This window comes from Tiliqua scincoides, chromosome 9, assembly GCF_035046505.1.
Source record: "Tiliqua scincoides isolate rTilSci1 chromosome 9, rTilSci1.hap2, whole genome shotgun sequence".
NCBI lineage: Eukaryota > Metazoa > Chordata > Lepidosauria > Squamata > Scincidae > Tiliqua > Tiliqua scincoides.
Genome location: NC_089829.1, coordinates 17,781,070 through 17,796,929, shown reverse-complemented (window position 1 = coordinate 17,796,929; position 15,860 = coordinate 17,781,070). Strand labels below are relative to the sequence as shown.

The 15,860-nt window shown below is 47.0% G+C and overlaps 1 protein-coding gene across 1 annotated transcript in view; it reads right to left on the bottom strand.

Annotated features, from left to right (window-relative positions):
* LOC136660017 (hydrocephalus-inducing protein homolog) overlaps positions 1–15,860 on the bottom strand; it is a 47,729-nt gene that overhangs the window by 6,386 nt on the left and 25,483 nt on the right. Inside the window, exons 11-17 of the mRNA XM_066636966.1 lie at positions 14,546–14,769; positions 13,959–14,026; positions 9,449–9,684; positions 7,805–7,905; positions 5,459–5,594; positions 4,841–5,009; positions 3,758–3,906 (exon numbers count right to left, since the gene is read on the bottom strand). Of these exons, the coding sequence (XP_066493063.1) occupies positions 3,758–3,906; positions 4,841–5,009; positions 5,459–5,594; positions 7,805–7,905; positions 9,449–9,684; positions 13,959–14,026; positions 14,546–14,769 (1,083 nt within the window). The remainder of the gene's footprint in view (positions 1–3,757; positions 3,907–4,840; positions 5,010–5,458; positions 5,595–7,804; positions 7,906–9,448; positions 9,685–13,958; positions 14,027–14,545; positions 14,770–15,860) is intronic.

Here is a 15,860-nt window from a genome sequence, read left to right as displayed (position 1 = left end):
GAAACCTGGTGGAATGCGGAGAATCAGTGGGATACCGCAATCCCGGGCTATAAACTCTACAGGAGGGACAGGCAGGGGCGTGTTGGAGGTGGGGTGGCCCTTTATGTTAAGGAAGGGATAGAATCCAGCAAAGTAGAGATTGAAGGTGGGTCCGACTCCACCGTAGAATCTCTGTGGGTTAAATTACCAGGCTTGTGCAGCGATGTAATACTGGGGGCGTGCTATCGTCCTCCAGACCAGAAATCTGATGGGGACCTTGAAATGAGGAAACAGATCAGGGAGGTGACAAGGAGGGACAGGGTTGTAATCATGGGGGACTTCAATTATCCTCATATTGACTGGGTCAATTTGTGTTCTGGTCACGATAAGGAAACCGGATTTCTTGACGTGCTAAATGACTGTGGCTTAGATCAGCTAGTCACGGAGCCCACCAGAGGACAGGTGACTCTGGATTTAATTTTGTGCGGTATGCAGGACCTGGTTAGAGATGTAAACGTTACTGAGCCATTGGGGAACAGTGATCATGCTGCGATCCGTTTTGACGTGCACGTTGGGGGAAGAATACCAGGCAAATCTCTAACAAAAACCCTTGACTTCCGACAGGCGGACTTCCCTCAAATGAGGAGGCTGGTTAGAAGGAGGTTGAAAGGGAGGGTAAAAAGAGTCCAGTCTCTCCAGAGTGCATGGAGGCTGCTTAAAACAACAGTAATAGAGGCCCAGCAGAGGTGTATACCGCAAAGAAAGAAGGGTTCCACTAAATCCAGGAGAGTGCCCGCATGGCTAACCAGCCAAGTTAGAGAGGCTGTGAAGGGCAAGGAAGCTTCCTTCCGTAAATGGAAGTCTTGCCCTAATGAAGAGAATAAAAAGGAACATAAACTGTGGCAAAAGAAATGTAAGAAGGTGACAGGGGAGGCCAAGCGAGACTATGAGGAACGCATGGCCAGCAACATTAAGGGGAATAATAAAAGCTTCTTCAAATATGTTAGAAGCAGGAAACCCGCCAGAGAAGCGGTTGGCCCTCTGGATGGTGAGGGAGGGAAAGGGGAGATAAAAGGAGACTTAGAGATGGCAGAGAAATTAAATGAGTTCTTTGCATCTGTCTTCACGGCAGAAGACCTCGGGCAGATACCGCTGCCCGAACGGCCCCTCCTAACCGAGGAGTTAAGTCAGATAGAGGTTAAAAGAGAAGATGTTTCAGACCTCATTGATAAATTAAAGATCAATAAGTCACCGGGCCCTGATGGCATACACCCAAGGGTTATTAAGGAATTGAAGAATGAAGTTGCAGATCTCTTGACTAAGGTATGCAACTTGTCCCTCAAAACGGCCACAGTGCCAGAAGATTGGAGGATAGCAAATGTCACGCCTATTTTTAAAAAGGGAAAGAGGGGGGACCTGGGAAACTATAGGCCGGTCAGCCTAACATCCATACCGGGTAAGATGGTGGAATGCCTCATCAAAGATAGGATCACAAAACACATAGACGAACAGGCCTTGCTGAGGGAGAGTCAGCATGGCTTCTGTAAGGGTAAGTCTTGCCTCACAAACCTTATAGAATTCTTTGAAAAGGTCAACAGGCATGTGGATGCGGGAGAACCCGTGGACATTATATATCTGGACTTTCAGAAGGCGTTTGACACGGTCCCTCACCAAAGGCTACTGAAAAAACTCCACAGTCAGGGAATTAGAGGACAGGTCCTCTCATGGATTGAGAACTGGTTGGAGGCCAGGAAGCAGAGAGTGGGTGTCAATGGGCAATTTTCACAATGGAGAGAGGTGAAAAGCGGTGTGTCCCAAGGGTCTGTCCTGGGACCGGTGCTTTTCAACCTCTTCATAAATGACCTGGAGACAGGGTTGAGCAGTGAAGTGGCTAAGTTTGCAGACGACACCAAACTTTTCCGAGTGGTAAAGACCAGAAGTGATTGTGAGGAGCTCCAGAAGGATCTCTCCAGACTGGCAGAATGGGCAGCAAAATGGCAGATGCGCTTCAATGTCAGTAAGTGTAAAGTCATGCACATTGGGGCAAAAAATCAAAACTTTAGATATAGGCTGATGGGTTCTGAGCTGTCTGTGACAGATCAGGAGAGAGATCTTGGGGTGGTGGTGGACAGGTCGATGAAAGTGTCGACCCAATGTGCGGTGGCAGTGAAGAAGGCCAATTCTATGCTTGGGATCATTAGGAAGGGTATTGAGAACAAAACGGTTAGTATTATAATGCCGTTGTACAAATCTATGGTAAGGCCACACCTGGAGTATTGTGTCCAGTTCTGGTCGCCGCATCTCAAAAAAGACATAGTGGAAATGGAAAAGGTGCAAAAGAGAGCGACTAAGATGATTACGGGGCTGGGGCACCTTCCTTATGAGGAAAGGCTACGGCGTTTGGGCCTCTTCAGCCTAGAAAAGAGACGCTTGAGGGGGGACATGATTGAGACATACAAAATTATGCAGGGGATGGACAGAGTGGATAGGGAGATGCTCTTTACACTCTCACATAATACCAGAACCAGGGGACATCCACTAAAATTGAGTGTTGGGTGGGTTAGGACAGACAAAAGAAAATATTTCTTTACTCAGCGCATGGTCGGTCTGTGGAACTCCTTGCCACAGGATGTGGTGCTAGCGTCTAGCCTAGACGCCTTTAAAAGGGGATTGGACGAGTTTCTGGAGGAAAAATCCATTATGGGGTACAAGCCATGATGTGTATGCGCAACCTCCTGATTTTAGGAATGGGTTAAGTCAGAATGCCAGATGTAGGGGAGAGCACCAGGATGAGGTCTCTTGTTATCTGGTGTGCTCCCTGGGGCATTTGGTGGGCCACTGTGAGATACAGGAAGCTGGACTAGATGGGCCTATGGCCTGATCCAGTGGGGCTGTTCTTATGTTCTTATGTTCTTATTGCCCAGATGGTCTTAACGATGGAAAGCTATGCAAGAGCATCAGCAGAGGAAGATCCATTTGTATTCTAAAATGTACCACAACCTTATTAGCAAGAGCAGTGCTTTGTTTGATGAACCATCATGCTGTACTTCACCAACATCCTTACAAAATGCTCTAAGCCGTATGATTATTACCCTCACGATACATATAGCGGACTGAGGCTGACAGTAGCTTGCCTAAGCTCAGTTCAGGGCTGAAATTTTGAACCAAGACCTCCCATCACCTTCATGAAATGTAAAGCTGAAGGTGCAAAGCATTCTTTGGTCCCTCTCTTTCTTCCTCACAATCCCATGTTCCTCCCATGTTATTACTATGGAACAATAGTCAGATTTTGGGGGGAGGGGGTAATCTATCTACCCAAAACCAGGGGTTTCTCATGTTTACAACCAACATTCTACTCTCTTGGGCCACATAGGTTCTCAGCAAGCAAGTTTTAAATGAATCTGAATGCCCTGCTTCTGTTGATGTCAGTAAACTCATTCCTGGGAGTGGGGGCCCACTCCAACTGAGAAGCAAAGGAAGTGAGGCCTCAAATGAACATTCTGTCCAAGGGTCTCTCAGCATCTTAAGAAGGCTTCACAACTGTCACTATATGGAAGAAAAAGGAAATGGAGTGGTGGAGGTGGAAGAGAGTACATCAGGTTGTGAGTAAAGGTCCAATCTATGTATTCAGAGGCCATGCAGACATATATCCAGCACATCCAATTATTTTCTATCTGGAAATAATTTTAAGAGGGACTTCCACACATAGGCTGCTTGCAGGCTTTCACACACATGGCTTTCCTAGTTGGTTTTCATTATGAAACCACACACTACTCACCATCTGTGCTTCAAACAGTGCAGGAATAACTGACTGATTGGAAAGGTGTAGCACCCTCGAAACATCCTTTAAAACGTGGATGCAGCCAAAATCAATCTTAGGGGGGTGCACGTAAACCACGGGTCCTTCTCCAAAAGTCATCAGCTGAACTGTCTGTTCCAAGGGAACAAGAGGAAATGGAGCAAAGATAGAAAGTCAATCACTATATTGTCCTACATGACTGGAAAAAATAGTTGTTGAAAGAGGTATTTCAGAAGGGAATTGTCATGTTGACAAGCTTTGGCTCAGCTCAAGATCTGCAACCCGAACAGATGTGGGCTTTGCTTGTCCATCCAGAGGCCAAACTCTGCCCCACATAAACAAACCAATCCTATGTGCCTGTGACTGGGGTGGGAAATGCCCTTCCCAGGATACCACCAGCTCAGTTCAGAGGAAAGTACTAAGACAACCTAGAACTTTTCCAACATGCTGCGGATGAGCCAGACTTCTCCCATTCTGTATTTGAGCTTCTAATTCTCTGTTTCTATATGCAGGACTTTACATTGGTCTTTATTGAACTTTATCTTCTTGATATGAGCCCAATAACAGAGCCTGGCAAGATAATTTTGAATACTTACTTAATCTTGCAGGGTGCTAGCTATTCCCCCTCCCCCAGCTTTGTGTCACCTGCAAATCCAATGTGCATCCCCTCTATCCCCTTATCCTGGTCATTTATAAAAATGCTGAACAGACACATACCTCCCTCCAGGTTGATTTAGAGCAATTTAATAGCATTCAATGGGAGGAGTTGTTCAACCAACTTGACTCCATCTGATAGTGGTGCCATCTAGCTCACACTTTACTGTCTTATCCACAAGGATATCACAGGAGACTTTGTCAAGTGCTCTGCTGAAATCTAGGTGCGCTATGTCCATGGCATTCCCATGGTCTAACAGTCTGTAAAAGGAATCATTTAGCACAACACCTTTTGGCTCCTATAATTCACCCCATTATTTTCTAAGAGCTCACAGACATTCCACTTAATAGTCTATTTCTGGAGCACAAGGTTATTGCCACAGACAAGACAGCTTCCATTCATCCCACTCACCAGTGGGGGGTCTTCACTTCCAAAAACAGCAATGTAGGCTGTCACCTCCTGTGGTCCTCTCTCCTGGACTTCCAAAGCCAAGGGGATTTCAACCATAGTGTGAGGTTCAATTATGCCAGAAGGCATGGGACTGGAATGCAAGATTTTGGGGTGCTTCTCAGTTTTCTGGAGAGAGAGAGAGAGAAGCACACCATCAATTTTCAGAACTGTCTGATACTTTTCTTCTGGCTAAGCTATCAATTCCAGTTCTCCAGTGAAGACATTTTGAAATCTTTTTTCCTTATGCGATTACATGTATATCCCTTGGTAACAGAGCAATTCTTGAAGAAGGAGCAGATGTTTGCTCTTTGGCAGAATACGCCACTGCACACTTTTCAGCATTCTTGGTAAGATTTTGCTAGCTTAACAGCACCAAACGAAAAACGATTCTGATATCCTTAAATCGTGTTAAAAAATAAACAGGGTAGGCTATTAGAGGCATTTGTCTCAAAATCATTCTGAATAATCCACTGGAACACACACTTCCCATGAGTATAGTGACCCAAGCCTGGTCCCCTGATCAGTCTGAAATGAAAGCATCCCTCTAGTAATCGCAGAGAAACTACAGGACCAACCTGGGGGAGAACACAGTAGCATCCTGGAAGATCACTGTCATTAACGAGTTTCACCATTTGCTGGTATGGGAACTGCAGGAAACAACGTCCAAAATTCACGATGGGATTAGCCATATGCACTGGAGGTGTGATGCATCTATTCAATTAAATGAAGCAAATAAACAGAGAGCAGAGTTCATTTGTAGCTGACCCAGAATGGGGAGGCTGGTGGAGAGGAACACATTTAGCACTGTCAGAAGGAGGCTCATCAGTACTCTGGAAGCTCAAGTTTCCAAAACACAACCTCACAAAAGTTGTTACACGCAGACCCACTACTGGCACTAATGAGCATTCGGGGATTGGGGCAAATTCCTGCCCTGCATATCTCACCAGAAGCCAGTGCTATTACTGCAACCAGACCTAGTTCCACTGAATACACTTAACAGGCTATTTCAGTGTTTCTCAAACTGTGGGTTGGGACCCACTAGGTGGGTCGCGACTCAATTTCAGGTGGGTCCCCATTCATTTCAATATTTTATTTTTAATATGCTAGACTTGATGCTCCCATGGTATGTGACTGCACTTGGGGAAATGTTACAGACCTGTACTTTTAACAAGCTGCTATGTATGTGCTTTTAACAATGGTAGTAAATGGGTCTTACTCCTGGGTCAGTGTGGGTAGGATTGCAAAAAATTTCCAGCTTGATGATGTCACTTTTGGTCATGACATTACTTCCAGTGGGTCCTGACAGATTCTTATTCTCAAAAGCGGGTCTCGGTGCTAAATGTGTGAGAACAACTGGGCTATTCCACATGGTCCTCCTCATATAAGAGCTTCATTTGCCAGCAATGAGCCATATTTGTGTAAAGAAAAGGCTCAATAGATGACATCCACAATTAAATTGTCATATATGGATCTTACAGCCATGTGATTCCATCCTAAAACAACATAAACACTAATATTTCCTTTCAATTTGGCTGGGGATTCAGGTGCAATCCTCACACTTTTGCCATACAGGAGGTGAGGTCTGGAGTTTGATCTGTCACCTTGCCTGAAGAAGCTAAGCAGGATCAGCAGGTGGATGGGAGACTGAGAGGACGCAGGCATATCTCTGAGGAGCAGTGGAGGAGTTAGCTGGCAAAAACCAGTTATAGCATCTTTTAGAGACTGGTCTGAAGCTTGGTGTAGCTGCCTACGAGAGCTTGGAAAGTGCAAGAGTCACGCAGCCAAGATGACGACTGCACTATGAAGGGAAACTTGTGGGGAAACTGAGGCTCTATGAGATTTTTTCATGGAATGATACTTGTAAAAAATCTCATTGGAAAATGGGGTTTGTGTTCAGCCTGCCTATGGAAACCACCTTTGAATCAATCAGAAAGGTGGTTTATAAACACTGCAACAAACAAACAAACTTCATCTGCATTAACTCGCCAACCAACATCTTGGTCCGAAACAGATGTGCCAGGTGATGGTCACTTTGGAACTGCAGGCACATGCTGGCATCAGCTAAGGCTCAACTGGTTGATGTGTAAAAGAGGCTCTCTGCTGGGTGCACCTAACCTAAGAGATGTTCCAGAGCCAGGGAGGAAGAGGAAAGAGCATGAGTGTGAGGTTTGCAAAGGGAAAGGTGCCAGGCCCACTTCCAATGCAGCAAGGCGGTCATTTCCTGAGCAGGCAAAAACCAAGTTACTCTCCCCCACCCCGCTCATTACAAGAGTTGAGGGACTAGAGGAAGTAATTAGATCAATGGGCAAAGGTCCTGCAAGATACTCTCGAAAGGGAGCAGTGTCTTGACTCCAGAAGCAACCCAAACAAGGAAGCAAGATGGGGATAGTTGCCAGCCTCCAGGCTCTCCTAACCATTGGGGTGGTTGGGAGGACAAACATTGGAAGAAACATCAAGGTCCACATATTGGGTAGACTTCACTGAAAGAAAGGACTCCAGAGAGGAAATGGAGCAAGACATGTAGGCTTCTCCTGAAACTGTTGGCTCCTTCCTCTTCCAAAGCTAGAAAGCCTGGATAGCAGATGAAATGCCCCTTGCGTCCTTTTGAGTAGTCTCAGAGCAGTTACAAGCTCCTAACATAAGAACATAAGAAGAGCCCTGCTGGATCAGGCCAAAGGCCCATCTAGCCCAGCTTCCTGTATCTCACTGTCGTCCACCAAATGCTTCAAGGAACACACAAGACAACGAGACACAACCTGCATCCTGGTGCCCTCCCCTGCATCCTTCCTTCTCCTGTGATGCTCCTTTTGCACCCAAAGACTGAGATGCAACAGCAGATGCAACAATGCTGCAAAGCCCATATAATTAAAGACTGGTATTGGGGGAGGGGCCAGGGCAATGCAACAAGAGAGTGGCAATACCTTGCTGTGATTGGAAGTGCCAGGACATCTTCCCCACTGCCCTTCACATCCACAACCAGTGCCGTTTCATATGTCTTCACAGTGTTGGAACACATGGTCACCTGCATGTCCGAGGGAAACAAGAGTTCTGGTTACAAGAACAAGACTCTCTACCAACTGCAGCACAGAGACTATCCAGCAATCATCTGACTACCCCAAAAAAGAGTCTCCCTATGGCACGTAAGTGCAGGGAATGGATGATGAGCAGTCCTTAATGTTGGAGGATTGAGAAGGACAAATTAAAAGGAAACTCAAACAAAAAGAACAACTGCAATTAAAAGTTGCTGATGAAGACATCCCCTTACAGTCTTCAAGCCATTGGAATCCAGCTCCCTGACAAAGCAAGATGTCTCACTTGCAAGTTCAAGTACTGAATGTACTGCAGTCTCATCCAAAGGGACTTTCAAATCTGAAACCCACATCTGAAACCCCCTAGAGAACTTGGCTAAGGCCGCAATCCTAACCAACTTTCCAGCACTGACGTAAGGGGAATGCAACTCCAAGGTAAGGGAACAAACATTGACCTACCTTGAGGAGGCCTCCATGACTGCCCCCCAACTGCAGGATGCAGAACATGCCCCACTGGCATACCAGTGCTGGAAAGTTGGTTAGAATTGCATCCTAATTCACATAACTAGCAGAGCAAGCAGTTGGCTGTGCAAACTAATGGAGGCATATCAGCAGCAGGCCCACTGCAGTCACATGGCTTGTGTATTTGGGATGGGGAGCTTATACAGGGCATGCAAAGGAGGTTATCTCAGCTCTGAGCTGGGGAAATTCCCTTTGGGCTATGCCCAGGGACTGCACATTTCACTTCCTGACCAAAAGCTCTCTTGCTCATGGCAAACACATGAGTGTTTAATGGAGACCTTTGCAAAAAGGCACTTGTAACATTCTGTCAGTAACCTCCGGGTCACCCAGGAGTAAATTCAAATATGTACATTCTCGTCCGAAAAGGTTTCCAAATCTGAAACCCACAGCTGCCCATCCCTAGAGATCTTGCAGCCCTGGAGAACTCGGGTTGCCCAGAATTTCCCTGGAAATCCATCCCTAGAGCGGCAAGGGTCAATTATTCTTCCAACTCTGAGGGTCTCATTTCATTTACCCGCTGGCCTAGACGTTGATGCGGAATGTAAAAGGACGGCGGAAAGACCTGAGGGATGGGGGTGATGTTGCAACCACTGATGGGAGAGAAAGAGGAGTTCATTCCAGATGGTCTTACAGAGACAGCAGGAGGGGCCTAGCATAGAGTAGGTTGTAGAAACCTGGGGTGGTGGTGAGCAGAGAACTTGGGCAAGCACCATTCTAGCAGGAGGAAAGGTCAGGAATAAAGGGGCAGATCTGGAGATGCTGAGAAAGCAGCCGGTCTGTCAGCCCTGAGCACATGGGGGAGAATTCTTTTTCTCAGTCACTAATTGCAGGATGCTCAGAATTATTCTCCCTTGAGCAGCAGGCTTTGGGCGAACACCACTTAGATCAACTGCCAAGCAAGTGACTTCACAACTCACTCTGATGAAGGCGCATTACTACAACCTCAGTGTGGCACAAGCTCTAATTCAGGCTCCCTCTGCTCCCCAGGACAAACTGTGTTTTGGGCTCCTGTACCTGGATATCCATGAGACCTTGCGAACGGAGGGTGCCATGGCTAGGAGTGATGGTGAACTCTTTGAGCCTTATGCCATTCAAAACTGGCTTTGTCCAGCTTGCCGCTGAGATACCAGAGGCCTGATTGCTGCTCTGCACACTAGGCTTTCCACTGCCATCTCCTGGGACACGAAGGTTGAAGGTCATGGGCACCAGAGAAGTATTGTTGAGGCTGCAGGAAAGGGTATGAGGGAAACCTGCAAAAGAGAGTGGTCACCCAACAGGGGTGTTGACGGAACACATCCAAGGTGCCAGAAGGCAACAGAAGGCCATACCATCCAAACTCCTCCCCCCCCCAAGCAGAGAGCAGTCACCTTCTTGACTTAGGCAACAAGGTTTGTGCCTTTGGGGGGCATAGTGAGCACTCAGGCCCACATTACTGTTTACATATCAGGAGTCAGGCAGTGCGCAGAACCTGCAATTTGGCCAGAGATGGAGGAATTCTGGAGCAATAATCACACCAGATTTGAAATGTATGGGAGCAGTTCCTAAATGATGCTTCTGGCCATGTGCTACATAGGAAATTAACCCTCACCCTATCTGCCAAGCTGAAGGACCAGGCCAGAGGTTCTCAAACTTTCAGGAAGAGTTTGAGCTGCAGTGTGTGTGCGGGGGCAGGCAGCAATACGACCTGCTGGATTGCACCACTTTGGAAGGGTGCTGGAGCCTGCTGCCACTTACCAGAGCCTGCAGCAGCCTCCCAGGGGTGCAGGGAGCCCCCATGCCAGCCTCTGCAGAGCTCCCCACACTGCGGAGACCCTCAAAATTGCGATCTCAACCACTTCCGGTTCTGTTGCAGGCTCTCGTAAGTGGCAGCAAGCCCCTGCGCCCGTCCAAAGTGGTGTGATCCAGCTGGCTGCGTTGCTGCCTTCCCCCCTCCCCACCCCTTAAGGGGGCAGAGGCCAGGGCTCTCTGGCTGGGGCATTGCGATGCTCCAGTTTGAGAACCACTGGACTAGGCAATAAATAATTCCTTAGCCCAAATACAGTGATCAGGCAAGCTGTCCCCAGGCGAAATTCCACAGGTCCCTCACACCCTCTTTCCAATGGTTGTAGCTTCCAAGACCTTCCACAATGTAACATCACTTCATAGACAATAGAAATTAAAAGTATGCTAAAAACTGCATTTGGGCAACAAGATACTTTCTTAGGACAGCTATTCTTAAACTGTGAAGGATGTTCTGAAAAAGAACGTCAACAAACAGAGATAAGCACAAATTAAATTTCAATTTCTCCTGCAGTCTCATATACAGCCATATTGTACATAGGGGGTTGATAGGAAGAAGGATTAGCATTAAAAATGTGCCAGTTTGTGGATAACCAACAAAAGAGAGGACACTTCTAGATAAAATAAATGAAAACCAATGATTCATAAACATTTGCCAAGCAACAGAAAGTCACAATAGATGACCGAGCCCTGATTATCCGCAGGAACATCCTCTCCCCATCAGCTAAGGAGATCCTGCTTGGGGCTCTGCCCTCTCAGAAGGTGAAACTATCATCTGTCCAGGAGCAGAGCCTGGACCAATGGAATTCGTTCTCCCAGACAGCTGGCCCATTTATGCCTGCAGCATTCTTTCAGAAGCTAAAACCACCAGGCTTTAGGAACTAAGTTCTTGTTGATGATTTTTTCTAAATCTAGTTTTAGATTTTTAAAATTTTAATTTGCATTCTGCAAATTGTTTTACTCAATTGTTGTTCAAAGAAAGTATAGAAATACTGTTAACAAATAAAAAAAAATAGTAACAAAATGTTTCCCTGTACATGAAAGGGGGAAGCAGAAATTTTATGATAAATCCATTAGACTGAGGAAACTGACAAATTTATGAGTGGTGCTCTTACAATACCTTGAGGTAACTGTCAGGGACACTAGAAAGAGAAGGAAATAAAACACTAGGTAGAAATGGGGCTGTCTGAGAATTCTCCTATGATTTGTCTAGGGAAACAAGATTTCACATCTCTAGTAGCTAAAAACTTTCTTCAGGTTTATGACTCATACTGTGCCCCCTGGCTGATCCGGGCCAGAGCAGGATGACACAATGGCCAGTCATTTTTGCAAAGGTCAGGGATTGGGCAAGCCAGTACAGCAGAACCTGAACAGGAAACAGCAGTCCCCTTTCTTGTGATTCTCTCTTTCTTTTCCAGTGTCACAGCTCGAAAGATTCTCCCATGCAGTATAATTTTTGTCTTGCATGTTCCATACATGCAGCCAGTGCACTATTCTTCCAGGCCTATCTATACATTGCTATTTTGGTATAATCGACAGATTGCTTATTAGATTTTTAAGTGAGTGTTGGGGCCCCTCCCAGATGCCCTGACCCCCAACGTACCCTGGAGCAGGCACCCCATGCCCACCCAGGGTGGGGAGGCTTCCCTGCCCTTGAAGGGGGCAAAGAAGGTTGGCTCACCCTAACCAGCCAGTGGGGGCTGGCAGGGTAAACAAGGAACACTGCAGGAAACAAGCCAGGAACAGGAAAGGCCTTTTCTGCCCCACCTGGAGGAAGGGGAGGGGCCAAAGGGGGCGGGCTTGCTCCATAAAACAGGGAGGCCAGTGATGAGAGGCAGTCAGTGTGAAGCAGGGAGCTGTGAGGTAAATAGCTCCTGCTCCTAGGCCAGGTCCGGCAGCTCTGCTAGGGAGGAGGACAAGGGTGCTGGAGCCCCCTCCCTCTCCAGCCAATCTGAGGCTTCCCTGGGGGTGGAACAAGCCTGTTCCAGGCCCCTCCAGGGCAGGGACCCTCCAGTGAAGTTTGTATATTTACTGCAAAGTTCATAGGTTTGTTGTTCTGTGTGTGTGTAAGAATGGCTAGCTTTTATTTTTTGGTTTACAGTTATGACTGAAGAGAGAATTACACGAGATGGTGATCATCAGATGACCCTTTATGCCCATTTGACCATAATAATGGCCACACAAGGGCCGTTGGGTTACAGCAGGCAAGAAAATAGTTGAGCCTGAGCTGGAACTAAGGGTAAAAGGAGCTGAGGGGCCACAGCCAATACTCCAAGCTGGCATGGAGTCCCTGAAGTATCTGTTTTGCCCCTCTTTTGTTTTTCAATGTTTGCTGTTGGGTTTTTCCTTTCAATTCATTAATCAGATATGAAGAGGTGAGAGTGTGGAGTGGTGGGAAATGCTCAAGAGAAGGAACAGATTCAAGTGCATTACAGTGGAGCAGGGCTGGCCAGATACTTTTGCACGGAGCACTAACATGCCTTCAAACAAGGCGATATTGATTTCACATTTAAACTGCAGATCATTTCTGTGGAAAAAAAAAATCTTTAGTGAGGCTGAGACAGAGGAGCCAGGATCAGCTCTGAAATGGAAATGTTCTAAATAAATGACCCAGGAATATGTAAGTGAAGATGAGTTTGCAACAGGGAATGAAGGAGAGAAACCTGAGCCTGCAAGGGGAGCAAGGTCAGTGAACAACCACATCAACAAAAAGAATGGAAGCAGAGCCCTGCTGGAGCCAGCCCAAAGCCTACTGAGTTCAGCACCTTGTTTCCAACAGTGGTTGGCCAGAGGCCTCTTGGAAGCCACAGGCAGAGAATAAATGTTCTCCTATATGCTTTGCCCCTAACATCTGACACTTAAAAGATATACAACCTTTGACATGGCTTATAGCTTTTGACAAATCTCTTTCATGAATTGGTCTAACACCCAAGTCACTGGCCATCACTAGTGATGGTGTCAGGGGTTAGTCAGGTTAGGCACTGGCCAGAGGTCCACATCCATCAGCCTGAGTCTTTCATAGCTGTGACAGGGATAGTGCCCAATGTGCCATTAGGGGCAGGGCAGGGGCCCCCGGGGGGGGGGCAGTGCAAGGTTTGCCTCAGAGCCCCAGTAACCTGGCACCAGCACCAGCCATCACCATCTCTTGCTGAATTTTATCCTGCATTGGGAGGAGTCTCTCTCTCTCTCTGATCTTAGCAACCATCAGTCAGTAAGAATCATCATCAGATATTTTCTGCTATTCTCTCCCATACTACCTTTTACCTTCTTGGAACACCTATCCACTCATCTCATTCAAACATTTAAAAACCCATGTTTGTTGGAAAGGAAACAGAATGCTGAGCAGGGAAGGCTTTGGTCTGATCCAGCAGAGCTTCTCTTGCCTAGTCCAGACCAGTACTTCTCAAGAATCATCATCATCATCAGGCTGAGAGGCAGGCTGATTAAAAGCCGCCACCTATTCCTAACCCATCACCTCCTTCTGTAGCAGCGCCTCTTCTTTCTGTTCTCGCAGTCCGAGCACATCCAGCAACATGAACATGTTGGATCCAGGTAGGAGAAAAGGAGAAGTTGCCCCCTCCCCCCCCCAAAAAAAAAAAACAAGTGCCTTAGACTCGCCACAGACTGGCAAACGATGGCTCGTGGACCGACACCAGTCCATAGACCACACTCCAAAAAGCACTCATCCAGACCACAATTAAAATCTACAATAGGTTGATGGTTCATTGTGAGCATATAAGCTTACCAAAGGAGACATCTCCAAAATTGAGGGATGGAACACTGAAATGAAATGTAGGTCCAATGACGCAGCCCCTGGAAAGGGAAAGAGAAAGAAAAGAGAAGTGCTGTGTTGTGCACGAGAGGTTAAGAACAGATGGCAGAATGTCTGCGGACAGAACATCCCATTCCAGTGTGGCTGTCCAAGAACTAAGGGACTTAATTTTGTATTCCTACAGCAATTTAAGGGTAACTTCAATTTTATTATGTAGATTTTATTATGCAGATTTTTTCTGTCTACAAGAGATACTCCTCCCCCCACAAACACAGGCCACAGCCCAGTTAGTACCACTGAGAAGTGAGATAACCCCTCCATAGTCGTCTTCCCATAGGGTTTTATTTTTTGATTGCACCAGAGTGTAACAGAACCCAGGAGGAAGGAAAATATCTGGATACAGGGGGTGTGTGTGTGTGTGTGTGTGTGTGTGTGTGTGTGTGTGCGTGCGTGTGTGTGTGTTTGCATATATATTACTGTAAAAATAATGTTTTTTCAAATATCAGTTTTGACTACAAACAGTATGCACCATGCTCCTCCTTATTGTGTCTCCAGCTTACCGAATTACTAAGCACACTGGCTGGGGAGATCCATTCACATTAAATTTGTACTCTTCAAGGAAATGTCCCAGGACAGTGGAGCTGAAGGTGATCTGAATGGCTTGATGGCCACCTGGCTCAATTATGCCTTCACTGGGATGAAAGTTAAAGCAGGAGCCCAGGGCAGTGGATGGCCAGGTCAGGTTGAAGAGGGCATCAATAGCGCCTTTGTTAGACAGGATGACCTGCAGCAGAGAAGGAGTGAAGGTAAATGATAAGAAGCAGGTTGCATGGCATAGTTACAACTTATTTGCATTCTCTAGTGAAATCTGTTGATACTTGTATTCAAAACAGCATATATAGAGTATCTCCATTAAACAGACACACCAACATCACACTCCACAACAGCAGAAAATAACGCAGCTTACATTTCATATAGTTAGATGAAATACGCAATGTGTTTTGTGAACATTTCCCCTTAGCACAGTGGTTTTCAAACTCTCTAGGAGAGTTTGCACCGCTGTAAGTCCTTGCAGGGGTGGGGTAGGCAGCGGGGGTGGAGGGGAAGGGAGCAATGCAATCCCCAGCAATGCAATCCCCAGGGGAGGCAGGGAGGAGGCAGCGACACGATCCCCAGGATCACACTGCTCAGGAGGGCTGCAGGGACTGGGGTGCACTCACCAGCCCCTGCAGCAGCCTGTTGGAGGTGTGGAGAGCCTTGCGCGAGTGTCTACAGGGATCCCCAGCTAGTTAGAAGCGAAAGTGGAGCGATCATGCTCCTAGTTTTGCAGAAGTGGAGCACGATCGATCCACTTTCACTCCTGATGACCTGGGGAACCCTGCAGGCGCTCGTGCTCCCCACACCTCCACACGCCTCTGACAGGCTGCTGCAGGGACTGGTGAGTGCATCCCAGTCCCTGCAGCCCTCCTGAGTGGTGCGATCCTGGGGATCGTGTCGCTGCCTCCCCCCTGCCCCCGCCCCTGCCCCTTAAGGGGAAAGAGGCCAGGGCCCAGTCTGAAAACCACTGCCTTAGCACCATGAGAGAACTGAGTGATATCATGGGTTGGCTAGACTGGGCACTGACCAAGGGTCACCTAGCTGGGCCAGGTCCTGAATCCTCAGGCCTGGAGACAGTGGGACTATTAATTGTGAAAATTTACCTGAGAGTAAGTTTTACTGAACAGATGACTCTATTGGCATGGCTCTTGTGGTATCACTACAAGCTCCTGCACTTCATAGTTGACCACTACACCACCACCCACCTCACAGAGTTGCTAAAACAAAAGAGCTTTTCGGAGGGCAGCAGGAAACACATATGATTTACGACAACAGTCA